The sequence below is a fragment of the Hyperolius riggenbachi genome, chromosome 1 (assembly GCF_040937935.1).
Source record: "Hyperolius riggenbachi isolate aHypRig1 chromosome 1, aHypRig1.pri, whole genome shotgun sequence".
Taxonomy (NCBI): domain Eukaryota; kingdom Metazoa; phylum Chordata; class Amphibia; order Anura; family Hyperoliidae; genus Hyperolius; species Hyperolius riggenbachi.
The window spans coordinates 104,022,052-104,047,305 of NC_090646.1; the positions used below are offsets into that span (position 1 = coordinate 104,022,052).

The 25,254-nt window shown below is 46.0% G+C and overlaps 1 protein-coding gene across 13 annotated transcripts in view; it reads left to right on the top strand.

The window, feature by feature from the left end:
* The window catches only part of PROM1 (prominin 1), a 290,410-nt gene that overhangs the window by 171,807 nt on the left and 93,349 nt on the right, over positions 1 to 25,254 (top strand). For all 13 annotated transcript variants that reach the window (XR_011030564.1, XR_011030551.1, XR_011030552.1 and 10 more), the window contains 3 exons: positions 16,974 to 17,191; positions 17,358 to 17,432; positions 23,947 to 24,010. Coding sequence is in view for 4 of the 13 variants with exons in the window: in XM_068277815.1 (XP_068133916.1) it covers positions 16,974 to 17,191; positions 17,358 to 17,432; positions 23,947 to 24,010 (357 nt within the window). In the remaining 9 variants the exon portion in view is untranslated. The remainder of the gene's footprint in view (positions 1 to 16,973; positions 17,192 to 17,357; positions 17,433 to 23,946; positions 24,011 to 25,254) is intronic.

Sequence of the window (25,254 nt, forward strand, 5' to 3'; positions counted from 1 at the left end):
TGTCCCCTAACGCACTGGTATGTTTACTTTTGTGCGATTTTAACAATACAGATTCTCTTTAAATAAAAGATAGCAACTGATTTGCATTTCATTGAGTGAAATAAGTTTTTGAACCCCTACCAACCACTAAGAGTTCTGGCTCCCACAGAGTGTTTAGACACTTCTACTCAATTAGTCACCCTCATTAAGGACACCTGTTTTAACTAGTCACCTGTATAAAAGACACCTGTCCACAGAATCAATCAATCAAGCAGACTCCAAACTCTCCAACATGGGAAAGACCAAAGAGCTGTCCAAGGATGTCAGAGACAAAATTGTAGACCTGAACAAGGCTGGAATGGGCTACAAAACCATTAGCAAGAAGCTGGGAGAGAAGGTGACAACTGTTGGTGCGATTGTTAGAAAATGGAAGGAGCACAAAATGGCCATCAATCGACCTCACTCTGGGGCTCCACGCAAGATCTCACCTCGTGGGGTGTCAATGGTTCTGAGAAAGGTGAAAAATCATCCTAGAACTACACGGGAGGAGTTAGTGAATGACCTCAAATTAGCAGGGACCACAGTCAACAAGAAAACCGTTGGAAACACATTACACCGCAATGGATTAAAATCCTGCAGGGCTCGCAAGGTCCCCCTGCTCAAGAAGGCACATGTGCAGGCCCGTCTGAAGTTTGCCAATGAACACCTGAATGATTCTGTAAATGACTAGGAGAAGGTGCTGTGGTCTGATGAGACCAAAATAGAGCTCTTTGGCATTAACTCAACTCGCTGTGTTTGGAGGAAGAAAAATGCTGCCTATGACCCCCAAAACACCGTCCCCACCATCAAGCATGGGGGTGGAAACATTTTGCTTTGGGGGTGTTTTTCTGCTAAGGGCACAGGACAACTTAATCGCATTAACGGGAAAATGGACTGAGCCATGTATCGTGAAATCCTGAACGACAACCTCCTTCCCTCTGCCAGGAAACTGAAAATGGGTCGTGGATGGGTGTTCCAGCACGACAATGACCCAAAACATACAGCAAAGGCAACAAAGGAGTGGCTCAAGAAGAAGCACATTAAGGTCATGGAGTGGCCTAGTCAGTCTCCGGACCTTAATCCAATAGAAAACCTATGGAGGGAGCTCAAGCTCAGAGTTGCACAGAGACAGCCTCGAAACCTTAGGGATTTAGAGATGATCTGCAAAGAGGAGTGGACCAACATTCCTCCTAAAATGTGTGCAAACTTGGTCATCAATTACAAGAAACGTTTGACCTCTGTGCTTGCAAACAAGGGTTTTTCCACTAAGTATTAAAGAGAATCTGGATTGTTAAAATCGCTCAAAAGTAAACATACCAGTGCGTTAGGGGACATCTCCTATTACCCTCTGTCACAATTTCGCCGCTCCTCGCCGCATTAAAAGTGGTTAAAAACAGTTTTAAAAAGTTTGTTTGTAAACAAACAAAATGGCCACCAAAACAGGAAGTAGGTTGATGTACAGTATGTCCACACATAGAAAATACATCCATACATAAGCAGGCTGTATACAGCATTCCTTTTGAATCTCAAGACATCATTTGTGTGTTTCTTTCCCCCATGCACTGAAGTTTCAGGGTGCTCTTTTCTTCCTGCAAACAGCTTTGCCCTTGTTTGTAATTCCTCAGTATGTGAAAGCCCAGCCAGCTCAGAGGAGGATTTATCCAGCTGATTAGAGCAGCTTCTCTCTTCTCTCTTATCTAAATAACACACAGGCAGTGTGCATAGAGGGGCCAGGAAGAGTGAGTTCATAGCAGAACCACAACACTGAAGAACTTGGCAGCCTTCCAGACACAGGCCGACAAGTCTGACAGGGAAAAGACACATTGATTTATTACAGAGACTGTCATAGTAGAAAGTGCTGCAGTTAGCCAGAACACATTAGAATAGTTTTTGGAACATGTAGGATGATAAAAAACAGGATGCAATTTTTGTTACGGAGTCTCTTTAAGTCTTTTATTGTTAGAGGGTTCAAAAACTTATTTCACTCAATGAAATGCAAATCAGTTGCTATCTTTTATTTAAGGTTATTTTTTCGATTTTCCTTTTGATGTGCTATCTGCCACTGTTAAAATAAACCTACCATTGAAATGATACTGTTCTGAGACTTTTCATTTCTTTGTCATTGGACAAACTTACAAAATCAGTGAGGGGTCAAATAATTATTTCCTCCACTGTATGTAGTTAGGAGCATATAAATAAAGCAAAAGACAGAGTGATCAGGGCTAAACAGGAAATGGTCATATGAAACCGTCAATTTGGGAGCGAGCGGCACCTGGGAGATTTGGATGCTGCTAGAAGTTGGCCGTAACCAGGGGCAAATCCAGGATTTTCAAGGGGGGGGATTCCTGATAGGTCTCTTTTGGCAAGCCGCACACTACCGCGCATGCGTTTGCCCACAAAATCCACATGATGCACAGCATTTCTCCACAAAATACACACAATGCGCATATCCCTACAAAATACACATGATGCAGTAGTGTTTCGCCAAAATATATATAATGTGGCAGTGATTAAGTAGCCAGATAACCCCCCTTTTTTATGGATAACGAAATTACCCCACCCCTCTTTAGTATAGGTGACCAGATGACCCCATTTATCACACAGGTAGCAGACCTGAAAATCGAAATGTGGGCAACATGCACCAGAAAATCGCAATGTGGGCAGCAGTGACCAGAAAATCGCAATGTGGGCAGCAGACACCTGAAAATCGCAATGTGGGCAGCAGTCACCAGAAAATCGCAATGTGGGCAGCAGACACCTGAAAATCGCAATGTGGACAGCAGTCACCAGAAAGTCGTAATGTGGGCAGCAGACACCTGAAAATCGCAATGTGGGCAGCAGACACCTGAAAATCGCAATGTGGGCAGCAGTCACCAGAAAATCGTAATGTGGGCAGCAGTCACCTGAAAATCACAATGTGGGCAGCAGTGACCAGAAAATCGTAATGTAGGCAGCAGACACCTGAAAACCATAATGTGGGCAGCGGTGACCAGAAAATCGTAATGTGGGCAGCAGATACCTGAAAATCGTAATGTGGGCAGCAGACACCTGAAAATTGCAATGTGGGCAGCAGACACCTGAAAATCGCAATGTGGGCAGCAGTCACCAGAAAATCGTAATGTGGGCAGCAGACACTAGAGTTGGGCCGAACCTCCGATTTTAGGTTCGCGAACCGGGTTCGCGAACTTCTGCGGAAGGTTCGGTTCGCGTTAAAGTTCGCGAACCGCAATAGACTTCAATGGGGATGCGAACTTTGAAAAAAAAAATTATGCTGGCCACAAAAGTGATGGAAAAGATGTTTCAAGGGGTCTAACACCTGGAGGGGGGCATGGCGGAGTGGGATACACGCCAAAAGTCCCCGGCAAAAATCTGGATTTGACGCAAAGCAGCGTTTTAAGGGCAGAAATCACATTGAATGCTAAATGACAGGCCTAAAGTGCTTTCAAACATCTTGCATGTGTATACATCAATCAGGTAGTGTAATTAAGGTACTGCTTCACACTGACACACCAAACTCACCGTGTAACGCACCGCAAACAGCTGTTTGTGTAGTGACGGCCGTGCTGGACTGGTGCGCACCATGGCGAGAGTGCAGGTTTTGGTGGCTTTACAGCCCATATGGTCGCCTGGCTGATGTAACTAAATGACAGAACAGTGACTGTCCAGCTGATCAAATTTGGTCTGACCACAATGAAGCAACGACCTTATTATCTTTTGTGTGCCCCCCGAGACACTCATCTAGGCGCCGGTCATTGCTTCATTGTGATACGCAAGCCCCTTCACCACGGCAAGGTAATGATCACGAAGGGGAATGGGCGCATGTACATGCCTTTTCTTTTGTTGTTGCAGCTGCCCGCAGTGCAGCCAGAAAAATTAGGCAGTCATGTACACGCACCAGAAAAATTATTACAGCGGCCGCTGCTAGCAGCGGCCTAAAAAATTCAGCAATCCGCCTGGAGTCCCGGACCCTGTTGGTGGTGGCGGAGAAGGTAGTCAAGCGGCCTGCAGGCAGACATGCTGTGTGGAGGGACTGGGAGTGACTTAGTCTTCTTGGGGCAGGCCAGGCAGCCAGTCACACGGCGTGCAGGCAGAGATGCTGTGTGTGCGGGGACTGACTTAGTCTTGGGGCGAGCAGCAGCCCTCCGGGATCCATGCCTCATTCATTTTGATAAAGGTGAGGTACTTAACACTTTTGTGACTTAGGCGACTTCTCTTCTCTCTTCTTTCTGACAGGACGCTTGCGGCAGGGCAGGAGAGAAGTTGGATGGCAAATTGGGACAGCTCTGGCCACAGGTCAAGCCTGCGCACCCAATAGTTCAAGGGTTCCTCATCGCTGTTCACAGCAGTGTCTACATCCACACTTAAGGCCAGGTAGTCGGCTACCTGCCGTTCCAGGCGTTGGTGGAGGGTGGATCCGGAAGGGCTACGGCGAGGCGTTGGACTAAAGAACGTCCGCATGTCCGACATCACCATGAGATCGCTGGAGCGTCCTGTCTTTGACTGCGTGGACACGGGAGGAGGATTAGTGGCAGTGGTACCTTGCTGGCGTTGTGCTGTCACATCACCCTTAAAGGCATTGTAAAGCATAGTTGACAGCTGGTTCTGCATGTGCTGCATCCTTTCCACCTTCAGGTGAGTTGGTAACAGGTCCGCCACTTTGTGCCTGTACCGAGGGTCTAGTAGTGTGGCCACCCAGTACAGCTCATTCCCCTTGAGGTTTTTTATACGGGGGTCCCTCAACAGGCAGGACAGCATAAAAGACGACATCTGCACAAAGTCGGATCCAGTACCCTCCATCTCCTCTTGCTCTTCCTCAGTGACGTCACGTAAGTCAACCTCCTCCCCCCAGCCGCGAACAATACCACGGGAAGGTTGAGCAGCACAAGCCCCCGGCGACGCCTGCTGCGGGTGTTCTCCTGCCGCCGTCCCCTCCTCCTCCTCCCCCAAAGAAACACCTTGCTCATCATCCTCTGAGTCTGACTCATCTTCTGCACACGACTTCTCTTCTTCCTCCTCCTCCCCCCTCTGTGCTGCCGCAGGTGTTAAGGAAACAGCTGGGTCTGATGAAAATTGGTCCCATGCCTGTTCCTGCCGTAACGGTTCCTGGTCACGCTCATTCGCAGCTTCATCCGCCACTCTACGCACAGCACGCTCCAAGAAGTAAGCGTAGGGAATTAAGTCGCTGATGGTGCCCTCACTGCGGCTCACCAGGTTGGTCACCTCCTCAAACGGCCGCATGAGCCTGCATGCATTTTTCATCAGTGTCCAGTTGTCGGGCCAGAACATCCCCATCTTCCCAGACTGTTTCATTCTACTGTAGTTGTAGAGGTAGTGGGTGACGGCTTTCTTCTGTTCTAGCAGGCGGGAAAACATGAGCAGGGTCGAATTCCAGCGAGTCGGGGTATCGCAAATGAGGCGTCTCACCGGCATGTTGTTTTTCCGCTGAATTTCCGCAAAGCGTGCCATGGCTGTGTAAGACCGCCTCAAATGCCCACAGACCTTCCTGGCCTGCTTCAGGACATCCGCTAAGCCAGGGTACTTTGCCACAAATCTTTGAACAACTAGATTCATGACATGTGCCATGCAGGGTATGTGTGTCAGCTTCCCCATATGCAAAGCGGCAAGCAGATTGCTGCCGTTGTCGCACACCACGTTGCCTATCTCCAGGTGGTGCGGGGTCAGCCACTCATCCACCTGTTTCTTAAGAGCAGCCAGGAGAGCTGCTCCAGTGTGACTCTCCGCTTTGAGACAAGACATGTCTAAGATGGCGTGACACCGTCGTACCTGGCATGCAGCATAGGCCCTGCGGAGCTGGGGCTGTGTAGCTGGAGAGGAGAACTGCCACTCAGCCAAGGAGGAGGAGGACAGCGAAGAGCATGTAGCAGGAGGAGAGGAGGTGGCAGGAGGCCTGCCTGCAAGCCGTGGAGGTGTCACAATTTGGTCCGCTGCGCCCTGCTTGCCATCGTTCACCACCAGGTTGACACAATGGGCTGTGTACGTAATGTAGCGGCCCTGCCCGTGCTTGGCAGACCAGGCATCCGTGGTCAGGTGTACCCTTGACCCAACGCCCTTTCTTTTGTGTGCTGCTGCTGCTTTTGCTCAGGTGGCCATCCCATTGCTGTTTGTGCCTTTTCTCCAGGTGCCTTCGTAAGGCACTTGTCCCTACGTGAGTGTTGGCCTTTCCACGGCTCAATTTTTGTTGGCAGAGCGAACAGATGGCTTTGCTCCGATCTGAGGCACACACATTAAAAAATTTCCACACCGCTGAGCCACCCTGGGATGTGGGCACTATGGGGACCTCAGCAGCTGATGCTGAAGGGCAAGTTGGCTGGCTGTACATAGGTGGCGATACATGGTGCCGGACACTGCCACCAGCTGTTTCTGACGAAGAGCTGCCCCAGCTTCTTTCAGCAACTTCTCTCCTCCTACTACTCTCTGACTCCCCCTCTGAACTGTCCCCCTCTTCATCTCCTCTATTGGGAACATACAGAGGATCCCTATCATCGTCATCATCGTAATCATCCTGCTCAGCTTCGCTTGCCTCAGACAAATCCAAACATGCACCATCAGTAGGTCCTTCATCCTCCTTAAACGTTACATCCATAGTGTTGCCGCGTAACGCAGACATATGAGCTGGTAAAAAATCATCTGGCTGTAACAACAATGGCTGTGCATCAGTGATTTCACCACTAAATAATTCTTGCGAAGTGTCAAATGCAGCGGAAGTGGTGCTAGTAGTAGCGCTGGTGGCTGAGCAAGATGAGGTGTTCTGTGTCGCTAAATACTCAACCACGTCCTGACAATCTTGGGAGGTGATGGGACGTGCCTTCTTCCGAGCACTGTACTGTGGGCCAGGTCCACACGAAATTACATTTACACGACCTCGCGCAGACCTGCCGGGTGGCCTTCCTCTGGCTCTGGCACTACCTCTTCCTCTACCTGTTTTGTCCATATCGGGTATGCACGGAGTGGTATATCACACTGCGTGCACTCACGTAGGAAGGTGGGTTCACTTAACTGCACAGGTATGCGCACTGATGCGGTGGATTCACTGAACAGAACAGGTATACAGTGGCGGGTTCACAGAACAGGTATGCAGTGGCAGGTTCACTGAACAGAACAGGTATGCAGTGGCGGGTTCACAGAACAGGTCAGGTATACAGTGGCGGGTTCACAGAACAGGTATGCAGTGGCAGGTTCACTGAACAGAACAGGTATGCAGTGGCGGGTTCACTGAACACAACAGGTATGCAGTGGCGGGTTCACTGAACAGAACCGGTATACAGTAGCGGCTCCACTGAACAGAACAGGTATGCAGTGGCGGGTTCACTGAACAGTACAGGTATACAGTGGGGGGTTCACTGAACAGAACAGGTATACAGTAGCGGGTCCACTGAACAGAACAGGTATGCAGTGGCGGGTTCACTGAACAGTACAGGTATACAGTGGCGGGTTCACAGAACAGGTATGCAGTGGCAGGTTCACTGAACAGAACAGGTATGCAGTGGCGGGTTCACTGAACAGGTATACAGTGGCGTGTTCACTGAACAGAACAGGTATACAGTGGCGGGTCCACTGAACAGAACAGGTATGCAGTGGCGGGTTCACAGAACAGGTATGCAGTGGCAGGTTCACTGAACACAACAGGTATGCAGTGGCGGGTTCACTGAACAGTACAGGTATACAGTGGCGGGTTCACAGAACAGGTATGCAGTGGCAGGTTCACTGAACAGAACAGGTATGCAGTGGCGGGTTCACTGAACAGGTATACAGTGGCGGGTTCACTGAACAGAACAGGTATACAGTGGCAGGTTCACTGAACACAACAGGTATGCAGTGGCGGGTTCACTGAACAGAACCGGTATACAGTAGCGGCTCCACTGAACAGAACAGGTATGCAGTGGCGGGTTCACTGAACAGTACAGGTATACAGTGGCGGGTTCACTGAACAGAACAGGTATACAGTAGCGGGTCCACTGAACAGAACAGGTATGCAGTGGCAGGTTCACAGAACAGGTATGCAGTGGCAGGTTCACTGAACACAACAGGTATGCAGTGGCGGGTTCACTGAACAGGTATACAGTGGCGGGTCCACTGAACAGAACAGGTATGCAGTGGCGGGTCCACTGAACAGAACAGGTATGCAGTGGCGGGTTCACAGAACAGGTATGCAGTGGCAGGTTCACTGAACACAACAGGTATGCAGTGGCGGGTTCACTGAACAGTACAGGTATACAGTGGCGGGTTCACAGAACAGGTATGCAGTGGCAGGTTCACTGAACAGAACAGGTATGCAGTGGCGGGTTCACTGAACAGGTATACAGTGGCGGGTTCACTGAACAGAACAGGTATACAGTGGCAGGTTCACTGAACACAACAGGTATGCAGTGGCGGGTTCACTGAACAGAACCGGTATACAGTAGCGGCTCCACTGAACAGAACAGGTATGCAGTGGCGGGTTCACTGAACAGTACAGGTATACAGTGGCGGGTTCACTGAACAGAACAGGTATACAGTAGCGGGTCCACTGAACAGAACAGGTATGCAGTGGCAGGTTCACAGAACAGGTATGCAGTGGCAGGTTCACTGAACACAACAGGTATGCAGTGGCGGGTTCACTGAACAGGTATACAGTGGCGGGTCCACTGAACAGAACAGGTATGCAGTGGCAGGTTCACTGAACACAACAGGTATGCAGTGGTGGGTTCACAGAACAGGTATGCAGTGGTGGGTTCACAGAACAGGTATGCAGTGGTGGGTTCACAGAACAGGTATGCAGTGGCAGGTTCACTGAACAGGTATGCAGTGGCAGGTTCACTGAACACAACAGGTATGCAGTGGTGGGTTCACAGAACAGGTATGCAGTGGTGGGTTCACAGAACAGGTATGCAGTGGTGGGTTCACAGAACAGGTATGCAGTGGCAGGTTCACTGAACAGGTATGCAGTGGTGGGTTCACTGAACAGGTATGCAGTGTTGGGTTCACAGAACAGGTATGCAGTGGTTGGTTCACAGTACAGGTATGCAGTGGTGGGTTCACAGAACAGGTATGCAGTGTTGGGTTCACAGAACAGGTATGCAGCCAGGAACAAGCTAAGCCTAACTAATCTTTCCCTATGAGAGACAGTCTGCAGCAGCTCGCCCTACTCTCACTAATGCAGGCACACGAGTGACCGTAATGGCCGCCGCTGCCTGCCTTATATAAGGGGGGTGGGGCTCCAGGGGCTAGTGTAGCCTAATTGGCTACACTGGGCCTGCTGACTGTGATGTAGAGGGTCAAAGTTGACCCTCCATGTGCATTATGGGGCGAACCGAACTTCTGCAAAGGTTCGCCTGCGGGACGCGAACGCAAACCACGGAAGTTCGCATGGAACCGTTCGCAGGCGAACCGTTCGGCCCAACTCTAGCAGACACCTGAGAATCGCAATGTGGGCAGCAGTCACCAGAAAATCGTAATGTGGGCAGCAGACACCTGAAAATCACAATGTGGGCAGCAGTGACCAGAAAATCGCAATGTGGGCAGCAGGCACCAGAAAATCGCAATGTGGGCAGCAGCGACCAGAAAATCGTAATGTGGGCAGCAGACACCTGAAAATCGTAATGTGGGTAGCAGTCACCTGAAAATCGCAATGTGGGCAGCAGACACCTGAAAATCGCAATGTGGGCAGCAGTGACCAGAAAATCGTAATGTGGGCAGCAGACACCTGAAAATCGCAATGTGGGAAGCAGTCACCAGAAAATCGTAATGTGGGCAGCAGACACCTGAAAATAACAATGTGGGCAGCAGTTACCAGAAAATCGCAATGTGGGCAGCAGGCACCAGAAAATCGCAATGTGGGCAGCAGTGACCAGAAAATCGCAATGTGGGCAGCAGACACCTGAAAATCGTAATGTGGGCAGCAGTCACCTGAAAATCGCAATGTGGGCAGCAGACACCTGAAAATCGCAATGTGGGCAGCAGTGACCAGAAAATCGAAATGTGGGCAGCAGGCACCAGAAAATCGCAATGTGGGCAGCAGTGACCAGAAAATCATAATGTGGGCAGCAGACACCTGAAAATCACAATGTAGGCAACAGACACCAGAAAAAAAAATGCACCTGTGAAAAAAAAACAATTCACTTACCTGACAGAAGTATCCTCTCCCAGCATCTGGCACACAGCTCCCCGAGTCCTCCTGCAGCACATCTCCTGCGCTGACAGGCACAGTGCAGGGCTACGGCAAGATGGCTCCCGAAGCCCTTTACTGGAGACACAAATAGCCTCCAGTGCAGGGCTTCGGCAGCCATCTTGCCGTAGCCCTGCTCTGCCTCCCGGGAGAGTGCAGGCTGCGGGGAAGAAGCTCTACACCTGGCTGGGGGGTCCCGCAATTGAGAGGGCGTCAGCGCTCCCCCCCCCCCCCCCCCCCCCCCCCCACACACACGGCTGGCGGGCCCCGTGCCCTGCACTATAACAGTGGCTGCCGCTGCTCAGATTCAGGAGGCATTTCCGGTCTAGGTGCGAGGGGGTGGTTCTAGACACCCGGAACACCCCCTTCCGTGCGCCATTGGTAACCATATGGCTATAGCCATAAATTTGGGCGCCAGTGATGCCCTAAAAAAGTAGTGGCAGCAGAGTTTGGTTGCATAGCAACCAAACTCTGTAGGAAAGGTGGGCATGATGGGAGCAGTAGTTCATCAGAATTTTTGTGTAGATGCGTGGTCAGATCCCCCAGTTTTTATACCACGTGATAAGAAGAGGTAAAATAATAATCAGGGCTCAGCAGAAAGTGACCAGCTGTACATCAGTCACTTTTCATACGTGAAAGAGAAGATGATGTTATCATATCAAGAGTTGTGCGTTACACAAGTATATTATCCACCCAATGGTGCCATGGCTGAATACAGCTGTTGTAATCAGTGATTTACTGTATATTTAATAGCATTATTAAGAGCCAGTGTGCTCTCTCCTGAAGATGACTGGCATCTCTGCACGTTTAATGGTGGAGGAAGCACTTATTCCTCTGTATTTGTCTGATGAGATTGACTCACTTTGAAAGCAATAACTGCTGTGTCTCAGAGGCAGCCATACATCACACTAAAGACTCTCATATTCCACAATAGGGTAATAAAGATGATGCATGGACTGTCCTGAATTAAATGGAGAGGAAACTCTGATCATTGCGGTAAACCAGAGAAGGACTGACAAAGTATCTGCTGCGAGGATTACTCTATTACCATTGTGCCTTTGGCCAGCTGCTGCTATACGGGAACTCACTATGTTATTGATAAGTGATATACTGATGTAAATTTATAATTATAAATTAATACATGTATGACCACAAAAGCTTGACTAACATATATTGGCATAGATCGCCAGTCAGATTTTTTAAAGTGGACCTGAAATCAGAACTTCCTCTCTGCTCTAAAAGTTAAGCAACAGCATAATACTCTTGAAATACTCTGAAAAAATAGCTGATACAAATCCTGCAATACAGCTGATACAAATCCTGAAATAAATCTGCAGTGTGTCTACTTTCTGCTTTCATGGAAGCAGACATAGAGTTAACATCCTGTGTTTACAATTAGCTGCTCTGCCGAGGCTGCCAGCTGACGCAGCTGAGAGATCAAATTACACTTGTGATTCATAGATGAAGGCAAATTTGACAGGCTAAACTCTCTAAATGCATACAGGGTGCATTTCTCTATGTTTTCCTTCTGTCCTGTGCAAGAGTTCAGGTCCACTATAATCAACTTTTTAACTTTTAGTGGAGATAAGGATAATAGCCCTTGTGAAAGGACAACTGAAGTGAGAGGGATATGGAGGCTGCCATATTTATTTCCATTTGAACAATACCAGGTGCCTGGCTATCCTGCTGATCCTCTGCCTCCAATACTTTTAGCCATATACCCTGAACAAGCATGCAGATCAGATGTTTGACTGCATTTGCTGCATGCTTGTTTCAGGTGAGGGGAATTCAGATACTGCTGATGCATGAAAGATCTGCAGGATGCCAGGCAACTGGTATTGTTTAAAAGGAACTAAACATGGAAGCCTCCTTTTACTCCTCATTTCAGGTTCCCTTTAAAGTGAACCTTAAGTCAAAAATAAAAAATGAGTTTTACTCACCTGGGGCTTCCCTCAGCCCCCTGCAGCTGATCGGTGCGCACATAGAGTCGCTCTGATGCTCCTGGACCCGCCGGCAGCTACTTCCGGTTTCGCCATCACCAGCCGTCAGGCAAGGAAGGCCGCAATAGCAGCATAAGGGGGTGCTATTGTAGCTGGGAATGCGAAGAATCACTCGCGTTCCCAGCCTGACGGCTGGTGACAGCGAAACCGGAAGTAGCCGGCGGCGGGTCCTGGAGCATCAGAGTGACTCTATGTGCGCATCGATCAGCTGCAGGGGGCTGAGGGAAGCCCCAGGTGAGTAAAAATCGTTTTTCATTTTTGACTTAAGGTTCACTTTAAAGGGTAACTGTCGGGCATAAAATAAAAAATCTATTTTTTATTTTTATCTGGTAAACAAGTAATAAGGATGCTAACCAGGTACGTTGCTGCACAAAGGAAGTTGCAGGGCATGCTGGGTTGTCCTTTTTTTCTTCTATACATTAGTTAAGTCTGAGGGTAAATAAAGAAGCAAAAAAAAGACAACCCAGCATGCCCTGCAACTTCCTTTGTGCAACGTACCAAATAAGAGTCGGGTAAACTGGGTAATGATCATTTATAAACAAGAAAAGTAATAGAGATTTTAACTTTTGGATTGCCTGTTTAGCATCCGTATTACTTGTTTACCACATAAAAAAAAAAGAATTGATTTTTGATTTTATGCCCGACAGTTACCCTTTAAGGTGCCCATTAACGCTACAATCTTCTGAATGACCGATCCAATCGATCGGGCCGTGTGCCATTAACAGTGTCGATCAATAACAAACGATAGTTCCATTGATTGTTTCGTCATTCTGAATTTCTTTTAGTATGATCGTATTGCTTATCATTTTTCCCTCTGCTGGTGGACCCAAACGGTCATTTGCATTTGATCACAATGATCGGATCAGACGGTCGATCAGTAATGGGCACTGTTAGGTTTACATTTGTATTTGCCCCCACTGTAAAGATTTCCTCCATTCCTGTCCTAATTAGAGATGGTCAGTGAGATGCCAATGATCCCATATTTGATGCAAATTGTATTCAGCATGTAACTGGAAACATCATGACAGTAGAGTATTTGATTGGTCCAATTCTACGCTATGTACAGGGCCGGTTCAAGTAACAATTGGGCCCTAGGGCAAAATTAGCCTGGGGGACCCCCAACAGACAACCCCCAAGCAAAAAGCGTCATTAGAGGCCCTTTGTTGCAGCCACATTTCCCTCCTGGGCCCTTGAGCTGGCTACTGACCCTCCTCCAATCACCTCCCAACTTAACAGACTCTGCAGGGTCCCTGGGGAGCAACAGTTAAGATGGGGGAGGGACACCTTTGGGGCCCCTACAGGCTCTGGGGCAATTGCCCATTTATTCCTATGGTAGCTCCAGCCCTGGCTATGTACAATTTCTATTGCATGAAAGACGGAACTGTTTGTATCTCATTAACCATCTGTGGTTCTTCTGATGCAACCGAAATAATAATAATAATTATTATTATTTAGCTGTGCCCAAAAGTTTTAAACTCATTTGAAAACATGTACACTAATCCTAATCCAATGTAACACCATGACGTACCCTAACCAATGCCCCTGTCTAAAATAACATTCTCCTTACCTGACCTAGTCCCTACAGTATTCCACCAGATAAGGGGTGCTTAAAGGACAACTGAAGTGAGAAGTATATGGAGGCTGCCATATTCATTTCCTTCTAAACATACCAGTTGCACAGCAGCCCTGCTGATCTATTTGGCTGCAGTAGTGTCTGAATCACACCTGAAACAAGCATGCAGCTAATCTTGTCGGATCTGACAATAATGTCAGAAACACCTGATCTGCATATGCTTGTTCAGGGTCTATGGCTAAAGGTATTAGAAGCAGAGGATCAGCGCCAGGCGACTGGTATTGGAAATAAACATGGTACATGGTATTGGTACTGGAAATAAACATGTCAGCCTCCATATACCTCTCTCTTCACTTGTCCTGTAATGCTGTCATAGAACATTTTTATTAAACAAGACTTTTTCATTACCCAGGTAACTTTCTTGGTGGGGTGGTTGTGTGTCTCGGTGGGCTGCTGGTGTTTTTATTATGCTTCACCTGTGCACAGACTAAATGATGATCCTCTAGAGATATATTATTAGACAATACTTTGTTTACTGGATGGAGCCTACCTTAGTAAAGGGAATAAAGGTCCATCAGGCTGGATTATCTCAGCTGGTGCCCTTCTTCCTTCTCTTCTCCTCCCTCCTCCATAGCCAGGTGTACATGTTCATAAGCGGCAGACGTTTTATGGTAAAGACCACTGACCGGTGGAGTTTCCTTTGCATGTTCAACCTACCTTTGTACTGTAAAGATTGCGTACGCAAGGTTATCACCGTCAGCAAAAGAGGAGCTTTACTGATTATAACTTAATGCATAGAATATTTTACAATGTTAATTTATATATTGCTTAGTCAGGGTTTCCCTATTGTGAAATGTTACCTCACCCTCATTTACAGTTTTAAGTTTATGAGTGATACCAGCATATTTACTGCTGGCTAAGTGAGTCAGTGTGATTTTCTTTTCCTCTGAAGTGAGGAGGAACATCGCCTGATGTCCCAGAGTGCTCTGGGGCTGAAGGCAGCATGATATCAATGGGCGGGTGGGATTACATACCAGTATACAGCAACATATAGACATAATGGGCTTGATTCACAAAGCGGTGCTAATTGTTAGCACGCCTTTGAAAACCCCCTTAGCACGTCTAAACAAGCTTTTCGCGCGTAAAACTTTATGTGCGTAAAACTTTACGTGCCCACTGCACAGGGCGCTCCGCGCGAAGTGCCCATTAAAGCCTATGGGACTTAGCGCGCGCAAAACTTTGCGCACAAAACTTTGTACGCGATCTGATTGAGAATTCTGGTGCTAACCTACTTAGCACCCTGGTTAGCACCTCTAAAGACTTTAGACGTTCTAAGTAGGTTAGCACTGCTTTGTGAATCAAGCCCAATATGTGTTTATGATGTTGAAACTAGAATAATTAAGTTAAAAAAGCATATCCTGGATAATTTATTACATACTACTATGGCTATCATTCATAAAAGGCTAAGTATTTTATACTTTTGTGTGCTAATTCATAAACATTTTTACAGCTGTGATAGAAGTGTGGGGATTTACCGAAGCCCAACTGTAGGTAACATGAGAAGAGTAGCTTTGTTTTGTTGCTTTCCTGTTCTCCGTGCAGAAACAGCATTACAATATAATCCCCAACTTCCCTTTAGATGTACATGTTTTGTTATACTGCCTCTGCTTGCCCTGCATCTGCTCTGAATCTGTCTATTAGTCTTTCTTAACAATCTATTTAATTGCCACAGTGTAGAAGAACTTCAATAAACTTTGCACATGCAGACTTTCTGATGTGAAATACACATCTTAAAAGCAGGAACCCAAGAGGTTAAACCAGCCTGTCTCAACCTTTCTACCCTGGAGGAACCCTGCAAATAACTTTGTGATCTCAAGGAACCCCTGCAAACAATATTTTGATCTTGAGAACCCCTGCATTTATTTTGGAGGAGGAATGGTCTTTAAAAGTATGTGTGGCTGTTTATTTCACAATGCCCTATTACAGTGCCACTCATTATACTGTCTCCTGACCCCCCAATTTAGTGCTTCTTGTTGAATTACCACCTATTATAATGTGCTCTATTATACTTCCCCCACGATGGGAAAAATTGCCAAGGAACCCCTGCAGAGTACTCAAGGAACCCTGGGTTGAGAAAGCCTGGGTTAAACACACAGCCTAAGGTATTTAGGGGAAGCCTTGTTTGTTCCGCTCTCGCTGCTGCTGCCTGGGGAGATCTCACTGATTCTGCTTGTGAGTCTCCATTTGGATTTTCTTTCACTTAGTTTTATTTGCAAAAGATTTATGCATTACAGAATTATAACTTTCATCATATAAAACATGTAAACTAAGCAGTATAGGTACATTCTCTATGTCTTCATTTGCATTTAACAACAGAGCTTAGTAAAAGTCAGACATTAATCACTAATATTAAATCAACCATGGATTTTCTTGTTGGTTGTGATAGATAGGAAGCAAAGATTGGTTCGTTGATAGTGTAGTGAATTATTTTTCTTCAGATCAGAGATATCTGATCTCTCAAACGAATTTTCACTAGGAATTGAATCGTTAGTGGCCACCTTAATGGTTCAATTTCTAGCGAAAAATCGCTCGAGCAATCAGAAGTTCTGATCGGAAGAAAAATCGTTCACTACACCATCAATACCTATCTATCACAACCAACAAGAATATCCAAACTTTGGTTTGACAAAAATCTAATCTGACAACTATTTTTATAATCGTTCATAATCAGTTGTGCCCATCAACTGAGATTATATACAACCAATCCGATCAGAATTTCTGATCGCTCAAACTATTCTTCGCTTGAAATTGGACCGTTAGTGGCCACCTTAACACAGGCACTCTTCTATAGACCATACTATATTATAGGTCTTGTAAACCTATTTTCAGAGCAGGGTTTTTGGAAAGGCCACAAAGGCCCGGGCCTTGGGCTGCTACAGACCAATAGGCATCTGAAAATGAAAGGGATCGCTACATATGAAAGAGGAGGCTGAAAATGGGGAGCAATGCATGAAAAAAGGGAATTGATGCCCAAGGGAGCTGTTACTTAAAGAAAGGGGCTATAATGCATAGATGATACACGTGGAAGAGGGGGCTGCACATGGAATGGGAGAGGCGTTGCTACATATGAAAGCTGAGCCATTACATACTTGGCCTAGGGGCACAAAAAGTAAAAATCTAGTCTTGCCTATTTTTATATGCCTGTTTACATTCCCAGCAATCAAAGAGACCAAAGAAGCCCTAGAGAACGTCAGTGTGTCGGTGGAAGTGCTACAAGAGGCCATGGACAAGCTTAATGCCAACCTCACAGAGGCCAAGGTCCAGTTAAACAGCACACTCAGTGACCCAGCCTGCTTCTCCAGCGTAGCCTTGATTACTTGCAACAAGATTAGGAGTTCCCTGGACTTGCTGCAGGTCAACGCAAACTTCAGCTCGGTAAGAAAAATGCAGACGTAACCTCCTAATGAGAATACGAATGAAATGATGTGCTATATATCCTGACAGTCTAATGTATTAAATGTAATCTGTTCTCCTCACTTCATTGCTCTTGTTGTACTCATAGATGCCATTTATTAAATTAATTTTCAATTACTTTCAACAGTTGCCAGACATAAACCGTCATCTTGGAAAACTAAACGATGTTCTTAGAACGGACCTCAGCAACTTGGTGCAAAAGGTAACACTACTGCAAAATGATCCATCTTCATGGAAGCTTCCCTTCAAAGCTATTTGTTATGCTTAGTGATGGAAACCAATCAAAGAAAATAAGCATGTCATACTAAGGCAGAGTCAGAGCCCTTACCCAGTATCCAGCCACTATCCAGCTTACATTATCACAGGAACCCTAAAGAGCTATAAAGTTATCAACACAAATGAACTGTAATAAATGTAAAATATTTACACATCTGTTATTTATTATGAAGCTTCTTTAAAGTGGTCTGACAGCCAGCATTTCTACTTTGCTGTAAAAGACTCCTCACAGCTTTAAAGCTACTATCCCAGATTTTTTTTCTTAGCAGAACATCATTGAAATGGTTAAACAAAGCACTTTGTCCTACCATTCAGCTTCAAATCCACATCCAAACTGGAAATAACAGTATATCTGTTTACTTTCCAATGTTGATACATTGGGCCATATTCTATTGCTGAACTCGCCAGCGCTAAGCACTGGCGAGTTCTTAACTTAGGCGATGGGGGCATCGCCTAATCTAATTAAACTTTAGACCCCCCCAGGCGGAAAAGAACTCGCTTGGGCGATATAATCTCCCAGCGAGTTCTTACCACGGAATCCAATTATCCTTATCATGTCTCCGGGAAGCGATGCTTCCCGGCAGACATGAGCGTTAGCTTAGACCTGCAAAAAGCAGGTCTAAACTAGCTAACGCACGTCGTCGCCGCAGCATCTGGGGGTCTCCTTTAAAAAGAAGACCCCCAGAGCTCCCCGTCGGGTCGCCGCACAGTTTAGAAGCCCCCGCGCAGCTCTGCAAAGGCTCCCCGTCATACGTACCGCCGCCGATCACCCGCTGCCTCTCACCGCAAAATCCGTCACGTAATTACAGTGTATCTAACACTGTAATTACTGTCCGCATGGAAGGAGCCCGGGCAAAGCATCTTTGAATCTGCAGCCGGGCTCCCCATTGGTCTGCTGTCTGAACCAATAAAATGGCTCAGACAGCAGACCAATGGGGAGCCCGGCTGCAGATTCAAAGATGCTTTGCCCGGGCTCCTTCTATGCGGACAGTAATTACAGTGTTAGATACACTGTAATTACGTGACGGATTTTGCGGCGAGAGGCGGCGGATGATCGGCGGCGGTACGTATGACGGGGAGCCTTTGCAGAGCTGCGCGGGGGCTTCTAAACTGTGCGGCGACCCGACGGGGAGCTCTGGGGGTCTCCTTATTAAAGGAGACCCCCAGATGCTGCGGCGGAAGATGTCGGCGATGTTCGGCGGGCGAGTGCGCATGTGTGGGGAGTGAGGCCGTGGTGCTGATGGACAGCACCACAGCGTAAACTTCAATCCCCATCGCTCGGTAAAAGGGAGCATCGCTCAGGCCATTGCGCGAAGGATATGGGCAATAGGATTTTCCGGTAATCCTCGCGTGATGGCAGGGTGATAAGTAGCTCGCATCTGCAAGCTACTTATCACCTTGAATAGGATATGGCCCATTGTGTGTAAGTAAAAAACACTTTTTGAGAAGCTCTCTGTGCTTCAGGCACACACACAGTTCAGAACGACTCATTAGAAGATTTAAATATATAATAAAAAGCAGTTAGAATAAAATGCAGTGGCAACTTTCAGGGCAAAAAAAATTACACTTTGGAAACTTGTAAACAGACAATATTATGTGTGCACAAAAGCAAATATGATAACTGTATGAGTAATAAAAAGTAGAAAAACACATTTTTATTGAATGTTATGTCAGAGTTTCAGACCACTTTAAATATGGCTTTGGAGTATTCTATATTTATTATTTGCCACTAGAAGATGGTGCTCTTACCATCCAGACAGAGAATTCTAAATGCGCCAGCAAGTATAAAATAATTAAAATCCGCTTAAAAGGAGGGATGCAGGTGGACACACCTCCCTCAGGTACAAAATAGACCAGTCAATAAGCCGTTAATTTATAACAGTACTATTTATTGGGGATTCTCCAGGTATGCAATGCGTTTCACGGGCAAGGCTCCCGCTTCATCAGGCAATCAAGTTAGGAGAAACACAGTAGTAGGTCTAGTTCTGGATCAAGCGCCTCTGTTATTCTTGCTTTTACTGCTGAACAGTCCACCCTTGGTGGAGGGGTGTTTCCCCATTTTTTCTATCTACAGAGAGCTTTTTAATACCTGAGTGGGGTCAGGTCCTAATCATCCCCACCTGCAGTTACAGTGGTTGCCGTTGCGGTAACCCAGACTTGTGAGTACATCTACCATTTACTTTCATTTTATCTCCATTTGATTTTGACATACTACACCATATTGGGCTCTCGGTCTCTTTGTTTTGTTTGTCTTTTCAAAGCTAGAGAATTCTAAATGGTACACTTTACAGGCTTGTGGCTGTCCTATCAGATTACACAATGGGGTGCAGGGGCGTAGCAATAGGGGGTGCAGAGGTAGCGACCGCATCGGGGCCCTTGGGCCAGAGGGGCCCCGAAGGGCCCTCCCTCAACTACAGTATTAGCTCTCTATTGGTCCTGTGCTCATAAAAATAAATTCTTTAGATACTTTGAATAGTGGTAATCATTAACAAACTGTTCCCCATTCCCTTCTTGCACCTCTGACACTGTAGTTGGCATTGGCAGGATTTGGTGTGTCGTATCAATTGTTATTTATAGAGTGCTTGGGGGGGGGGGCAATGTAAAACTAGCATCGGGGCCCACCGCTCCTTAGCTACGCCACTGCGGGGGTGCCCAATGTGTAGATAGTGATCCACTGGTAGATCGCAAAGAATTTCTGAGTTGTTTCCACAATAGTCCCTTCTGAGTGACGCATGTGTCATACTCTGTCTCTTTGACTTGGATGAGCTTAGTGAGATATGCTGTCCTTAAGTTTTGCAGTAGAGGATTATGTTGAAAGGTGGGGAGACATACAGCTAGAAGCATTATGTGCTACTGCTGATTACAGTTTTGCCAGTCACTGAGCATGATATTGTGACTCTGGTCAAGCACTGCTCTACTTGGCTTACTGAGGAGGACTCTATGATCTGCTTCTTATTGACTGGCGGCTTGTGGTAATCACTGATGGACTGCCGCTGTGCATGTGCTGTGGTTGTGGCTTGTGGTAATCACTGATGGACTGCCGCTGTGCATGTGCTGTGGTTGTGGCTTGTGGTAATCACTGATGGACTGCCGCTGTGCATGTGCTGTGGTTGTGGCTTGAATCTGTAGGTAGATTCTTCCTTGGAGATCTTTTTTTTTTTTAATTCGTAATTTTCGAAGTAGCTCGCAAGCTGGAAAAGTGTGGGCACCTATGCACTACAATAAGTGCTTTGCATCTCTTTTATGAGTAATGGAGACTACATCAGTGTTACTGAGGAGGCATCTTCCCATGAACACAATGCTGGACTTTCTTTCTAGAAAGTCAGCAAATGTTACACTCTGTGTATCATGGCAGGATGAAGGTATGTTTGTAAAATAAAACTGTAGCAAAAGTAATTAAAACAAGTATATAAAATCTTATTTGCCTTCTAAAGAGGACCTGTCTGAGTTAACCTTAAAACAGACTTGTACTGGTAGTGATAAAAGTAATGGGCAGTTGCCATGCTTCTCAGGAAAGAGAACATTATTGAAAATAAATCTGCTGCTTCATATAAACTGAAAGTAGAAAAAAAGATAAATGAAAAGAAAATCTTTGAAGAATTAAAACTCATCCATGAAGTAATTTAAGGTGGCTGTTAACGATACAAGGCTACGGGCAAACAATTGTTTCCAATCACCATGGTAACCGATTGGATGCAAATGGTCGTGTCTATTATTGGCCAAATTCCCGCTAACCAATCGGATCAGATATGGGTTCGATCCCAAAAAATTGATTGATTCCATTAATCTGATCAAATTAGGGGGAATTGTGATGTTAATGGGCACGACCAATTATTTCAGATCAATTATTATGTTCCCACTTTAGCTACTGGATTGGAAAAGCAAAGGTCGTAAAGGGACCCTGAACTGAAGAAATAAATGGAATCTGAACTCACTTGGGGCTTCCTCCAGCCCCCCATAGCCCGCAAGGTCCCTTCTGTGGTCTTGGTGGCTCCATTAACTTGTTGATTCTGGCTGAAGTCATGCATGCGCTGCCTGCCCATGCACCAGTTGCGTCACTGCGTCGGTCACTGTAAGAGTCCTGTGCATGCATGGTTCAGTCTTTCAAGAACCGAGAATGCGCAGGACCCTAATGGTGACCGGAGCTATGATGCACCAGGTGCGCGAACGGACCACACATGTGCGACACTTGTATAATTGGTTTCTTGTATGCTCACATTTAAAGAGGAACTATACTGAATATGGCTTAATAAATAAAATTGCTTATGTGTAACAATATACATTTAAAAATAATTTAGTCGGTGTTTGTCCATAGTAAAATATTTCCTCACCCTAATTTCCATTTTTAAATCTATCAGTGGTAGCAGCATATTTACTGCTTGCAAGGTGGGTCACTGTGGAAATGCCCCTCCCCATCTGTGTAGCGAGCAATAAAGTCAGTTGATCTCCCGGAATGCTCTGGGACCAAAGAACATCATAGCCTAGACTATACATCACTGGGAGGTAGGAAGAACATTATAAGAAGTGTTCATGATGCTGAAACCAGGATGACTGACATAAAAATGGGTAGTGGAGTTGGACAGTTCCCAGCAAATTTCCGCTGTTCACGTTTGCAGCAGACGGCAAACATATGGCGTGCTCGACCTGCCCCTTATACATCATCGTGGAGCCAAACACAGACAGATGGCAGCCAATCAGCTAGCACCCGCTCCTGGACCCTCCAACCCTATTAAAAACCAGTTGTGGTGGCCATATTGGATTCATTCTCTGCTGCCTGCTGACTGTTAGTGAGAGCAGGGTCAAACTTGCTGCAGACAGGTAGAGAAAACATTAGCTAGGCCTGTGTTCTTTTTCCTCCCTTGCTGTAAAAGCACACCAAATAGCTCTTTTGAGGGCTAGTACATCAGTCTCCTGTGTTTTTTTGTTTTTGTGTATGTGTGATACTCCACAGCCCACTGACACCCAGAGCTGTGTGCACAATACTGCTATTGTTGTTCCCTCATTAAATTGCAGGCACAGAACCACTCCAGTGCATTATTATTTCACTGTATTCTGATAGTACTATTGCATTTCTCTGTGTGTGACACTCCACAGCCCACACCCAGAGTTGTGCACACTACTGCTACAGTTGCTACATTAAGTTGCAGGCACAGATTACCACTCCAGTGCATTATTTGTAGAAATGTAATGGGATTTCTGCCCTTTAGCGATTAAAACCCAACTTTGTGTCAACTCCAAAATTTGTGGTGGGACTTTTGGCATGGATCCCCCTCCTGCATGTTACAGTCCAGGTGCTAGACCCCTTGAAACAACTTTCCTATCACTTTTGTGGCCAGAAACAGTCTTTGTAGGTTTTAAGATTCGCCTGCCCATTGAAGTCTATGGCTGTTCACTGTTTGCGAACGGAAAATTATATGTTCGCGACATCTACAAGCAGCCAGGACAGCCAGTCTGTATCTCAATGTTAAGAAAGAAATAATAAGTGAGAGTACTATATAAAAAAAATCCCTTTGTTTAAAAATATTAGCAAAAAATATTAAATTATTATTAAAAACAATAAAAGTACTATTTTAATATTAAATCATAATTTAAGTACAGAAATCACAGTATTATTATTAATTATTATTAATAATATTATTAATAATATTTATTGTATTCCTAAAGTGGTATGAAACTTAGCAATTCTTCTTTGCTCAAAAAGATTCTTAACAGCAAGAAAAGTACTACCAGAAAAAATACTGGCAGCAGAACAGCATTCAAACAGTTAAACAAAGCACTTTCTTTTTCAGTGAGAAGCTTAGTAGCTGATAAAAAAAACAAAAACAAAACAAAAACCAAGATAATATAAACGCTGCTAGCAGTGTCTCAGCGGAATACAAGCCAAAAATGTACACAGGAGAAGACACATTCTCACTGGATACATTACAATGTATAAATACAGCAGCTATGCAATAAATTACAATGGCAGCTTTCAGTGCAGGTAAACTGTACTTTAGGAACTTAAATTTGTAAACAGACAATAGTACTTGTGCACAATAGCAAGTATGATAACTGTATGGGTAATAAAAAGTAGGAAAACATGTTTTTACTGAATGTTATGTCCGAGTTGAACCCCTCTTTAATAATAATTAATTTTAACTGTCCTATTCACAATACCTTTGTCTTGTTACATGAAAAACACATGAAAAACATCCCCCCCCCCCCCCAAGCTTTTTATGCATGTTTTCCTCTTGTTTAAAATGATACTGAGATTGTGTCGATTGAACTATGTAAGTGCTATGATCGGAGAAACTGTAATGCAAAACAGCAAAAGGGGAAAAAAGTGCCCAATACTGGGAAGTGATGATATTGATGGTGATGAAGTAGTGAGTGTTGCCTTCTCTGATTTTTAGATACAGTAAAACCTGATGTGAAACTGAATTTCTTTATTCTTTGCCTAGGGCTATGCTGCTTTCAATAACACCCCCGAAATGGTCCACAACCAAACCAAACACATAGAAGAAGGTAGGTGCTTCTATGCTAATGATGTTATAAATGTATTAGGCTTTACATTTTCAGTCTTAGAACATTTCTTTTCAAGAAATTGGTTCTGTGATAGCTCACCTTTACCAGACCTGCTTCTATTAGCTTTTACACTCTCAGTTCCTACTTGGGCCCTTTTCCACTTGCAATCGCTAGCGTTTGTGCTAAATGCTAGCGATTGCGATGCAGCAAAGTCCTAATTTTTGCTGGCGATTGAGATTTTGCTATGCAATGCACTGCATAGCAAAATCGCGGCAAAAATCAATTTGCGGCGTGATCGCGCTTTAGTAAAAAACAAATCAGATTCCTATGTTGTGTAGCAAACCCTAGCGATTTTAAAATTGGTAGCGATTTTGCGATTCAGCATCGCAGTCGCCTCTAGTCAGGCCCGCCATCAGGGGGGTACAACTGTGACTTCCGTCACGGGCCCGGGGCGGGCCCAGGGCCTGCAAACTCGGGCCCCCCCGAGTTAACCTCCTGACTGTCCTCTTTCCGCCGCCCCTCCCCAGCAGCCGCCGCTGTTAATACCTTAGCAGCGGCCGCTCTGCCCTCTCCGGCGTGTGTATTTATTGCAGCAGCATCTCCCGGCTGCTGTGTGTGATGCGGCAGGAAGCAGGGCTCGGTTCCCATAGTAACGGCGATACACGTCGCCGCTACAGGAAGCCGCTGCCTTGCTTCCTGCCGCATCACACACAGCAGCCGGGAGTTGCTGCTGGAATAAGTACACGCGCTGGAGAGGGGAGAGCGGCCGCTGTTAAGGTAACAACAGCGGCGGGGATGAGAGGGGGGCACCACCTACCCATACTGGGGCACTATACTGGCTATACTGGGACACTATACTAGCTATACTGGGGCACTATACTGGCGAGCTATACTGGGGCACTGTACTGGCTATACTGGGGCACTATACTGGCTATACTGGGGCACTATACTAGCTATACTGGGGCACTATACTGGCACGCTATACTGGCTATACTGGGGCACTATACTGGCTATACTGGGGCACTGTACTGGCTATACTGGCGCACTGTACTGGCTATACTGGGGCACTGTACTGGCTATACTGGGGCACTGTACTGGCTATACTGGGGCACTATACTGGCTATACTGGGGCACTATACTGGCTATACTGGGGCACTATACTGGCTATACTGGGGCACTATACTGGGGCACTATACTGGCTATACTGGGGCACTATACTGGCTATACTGGGGCACTATACTGGG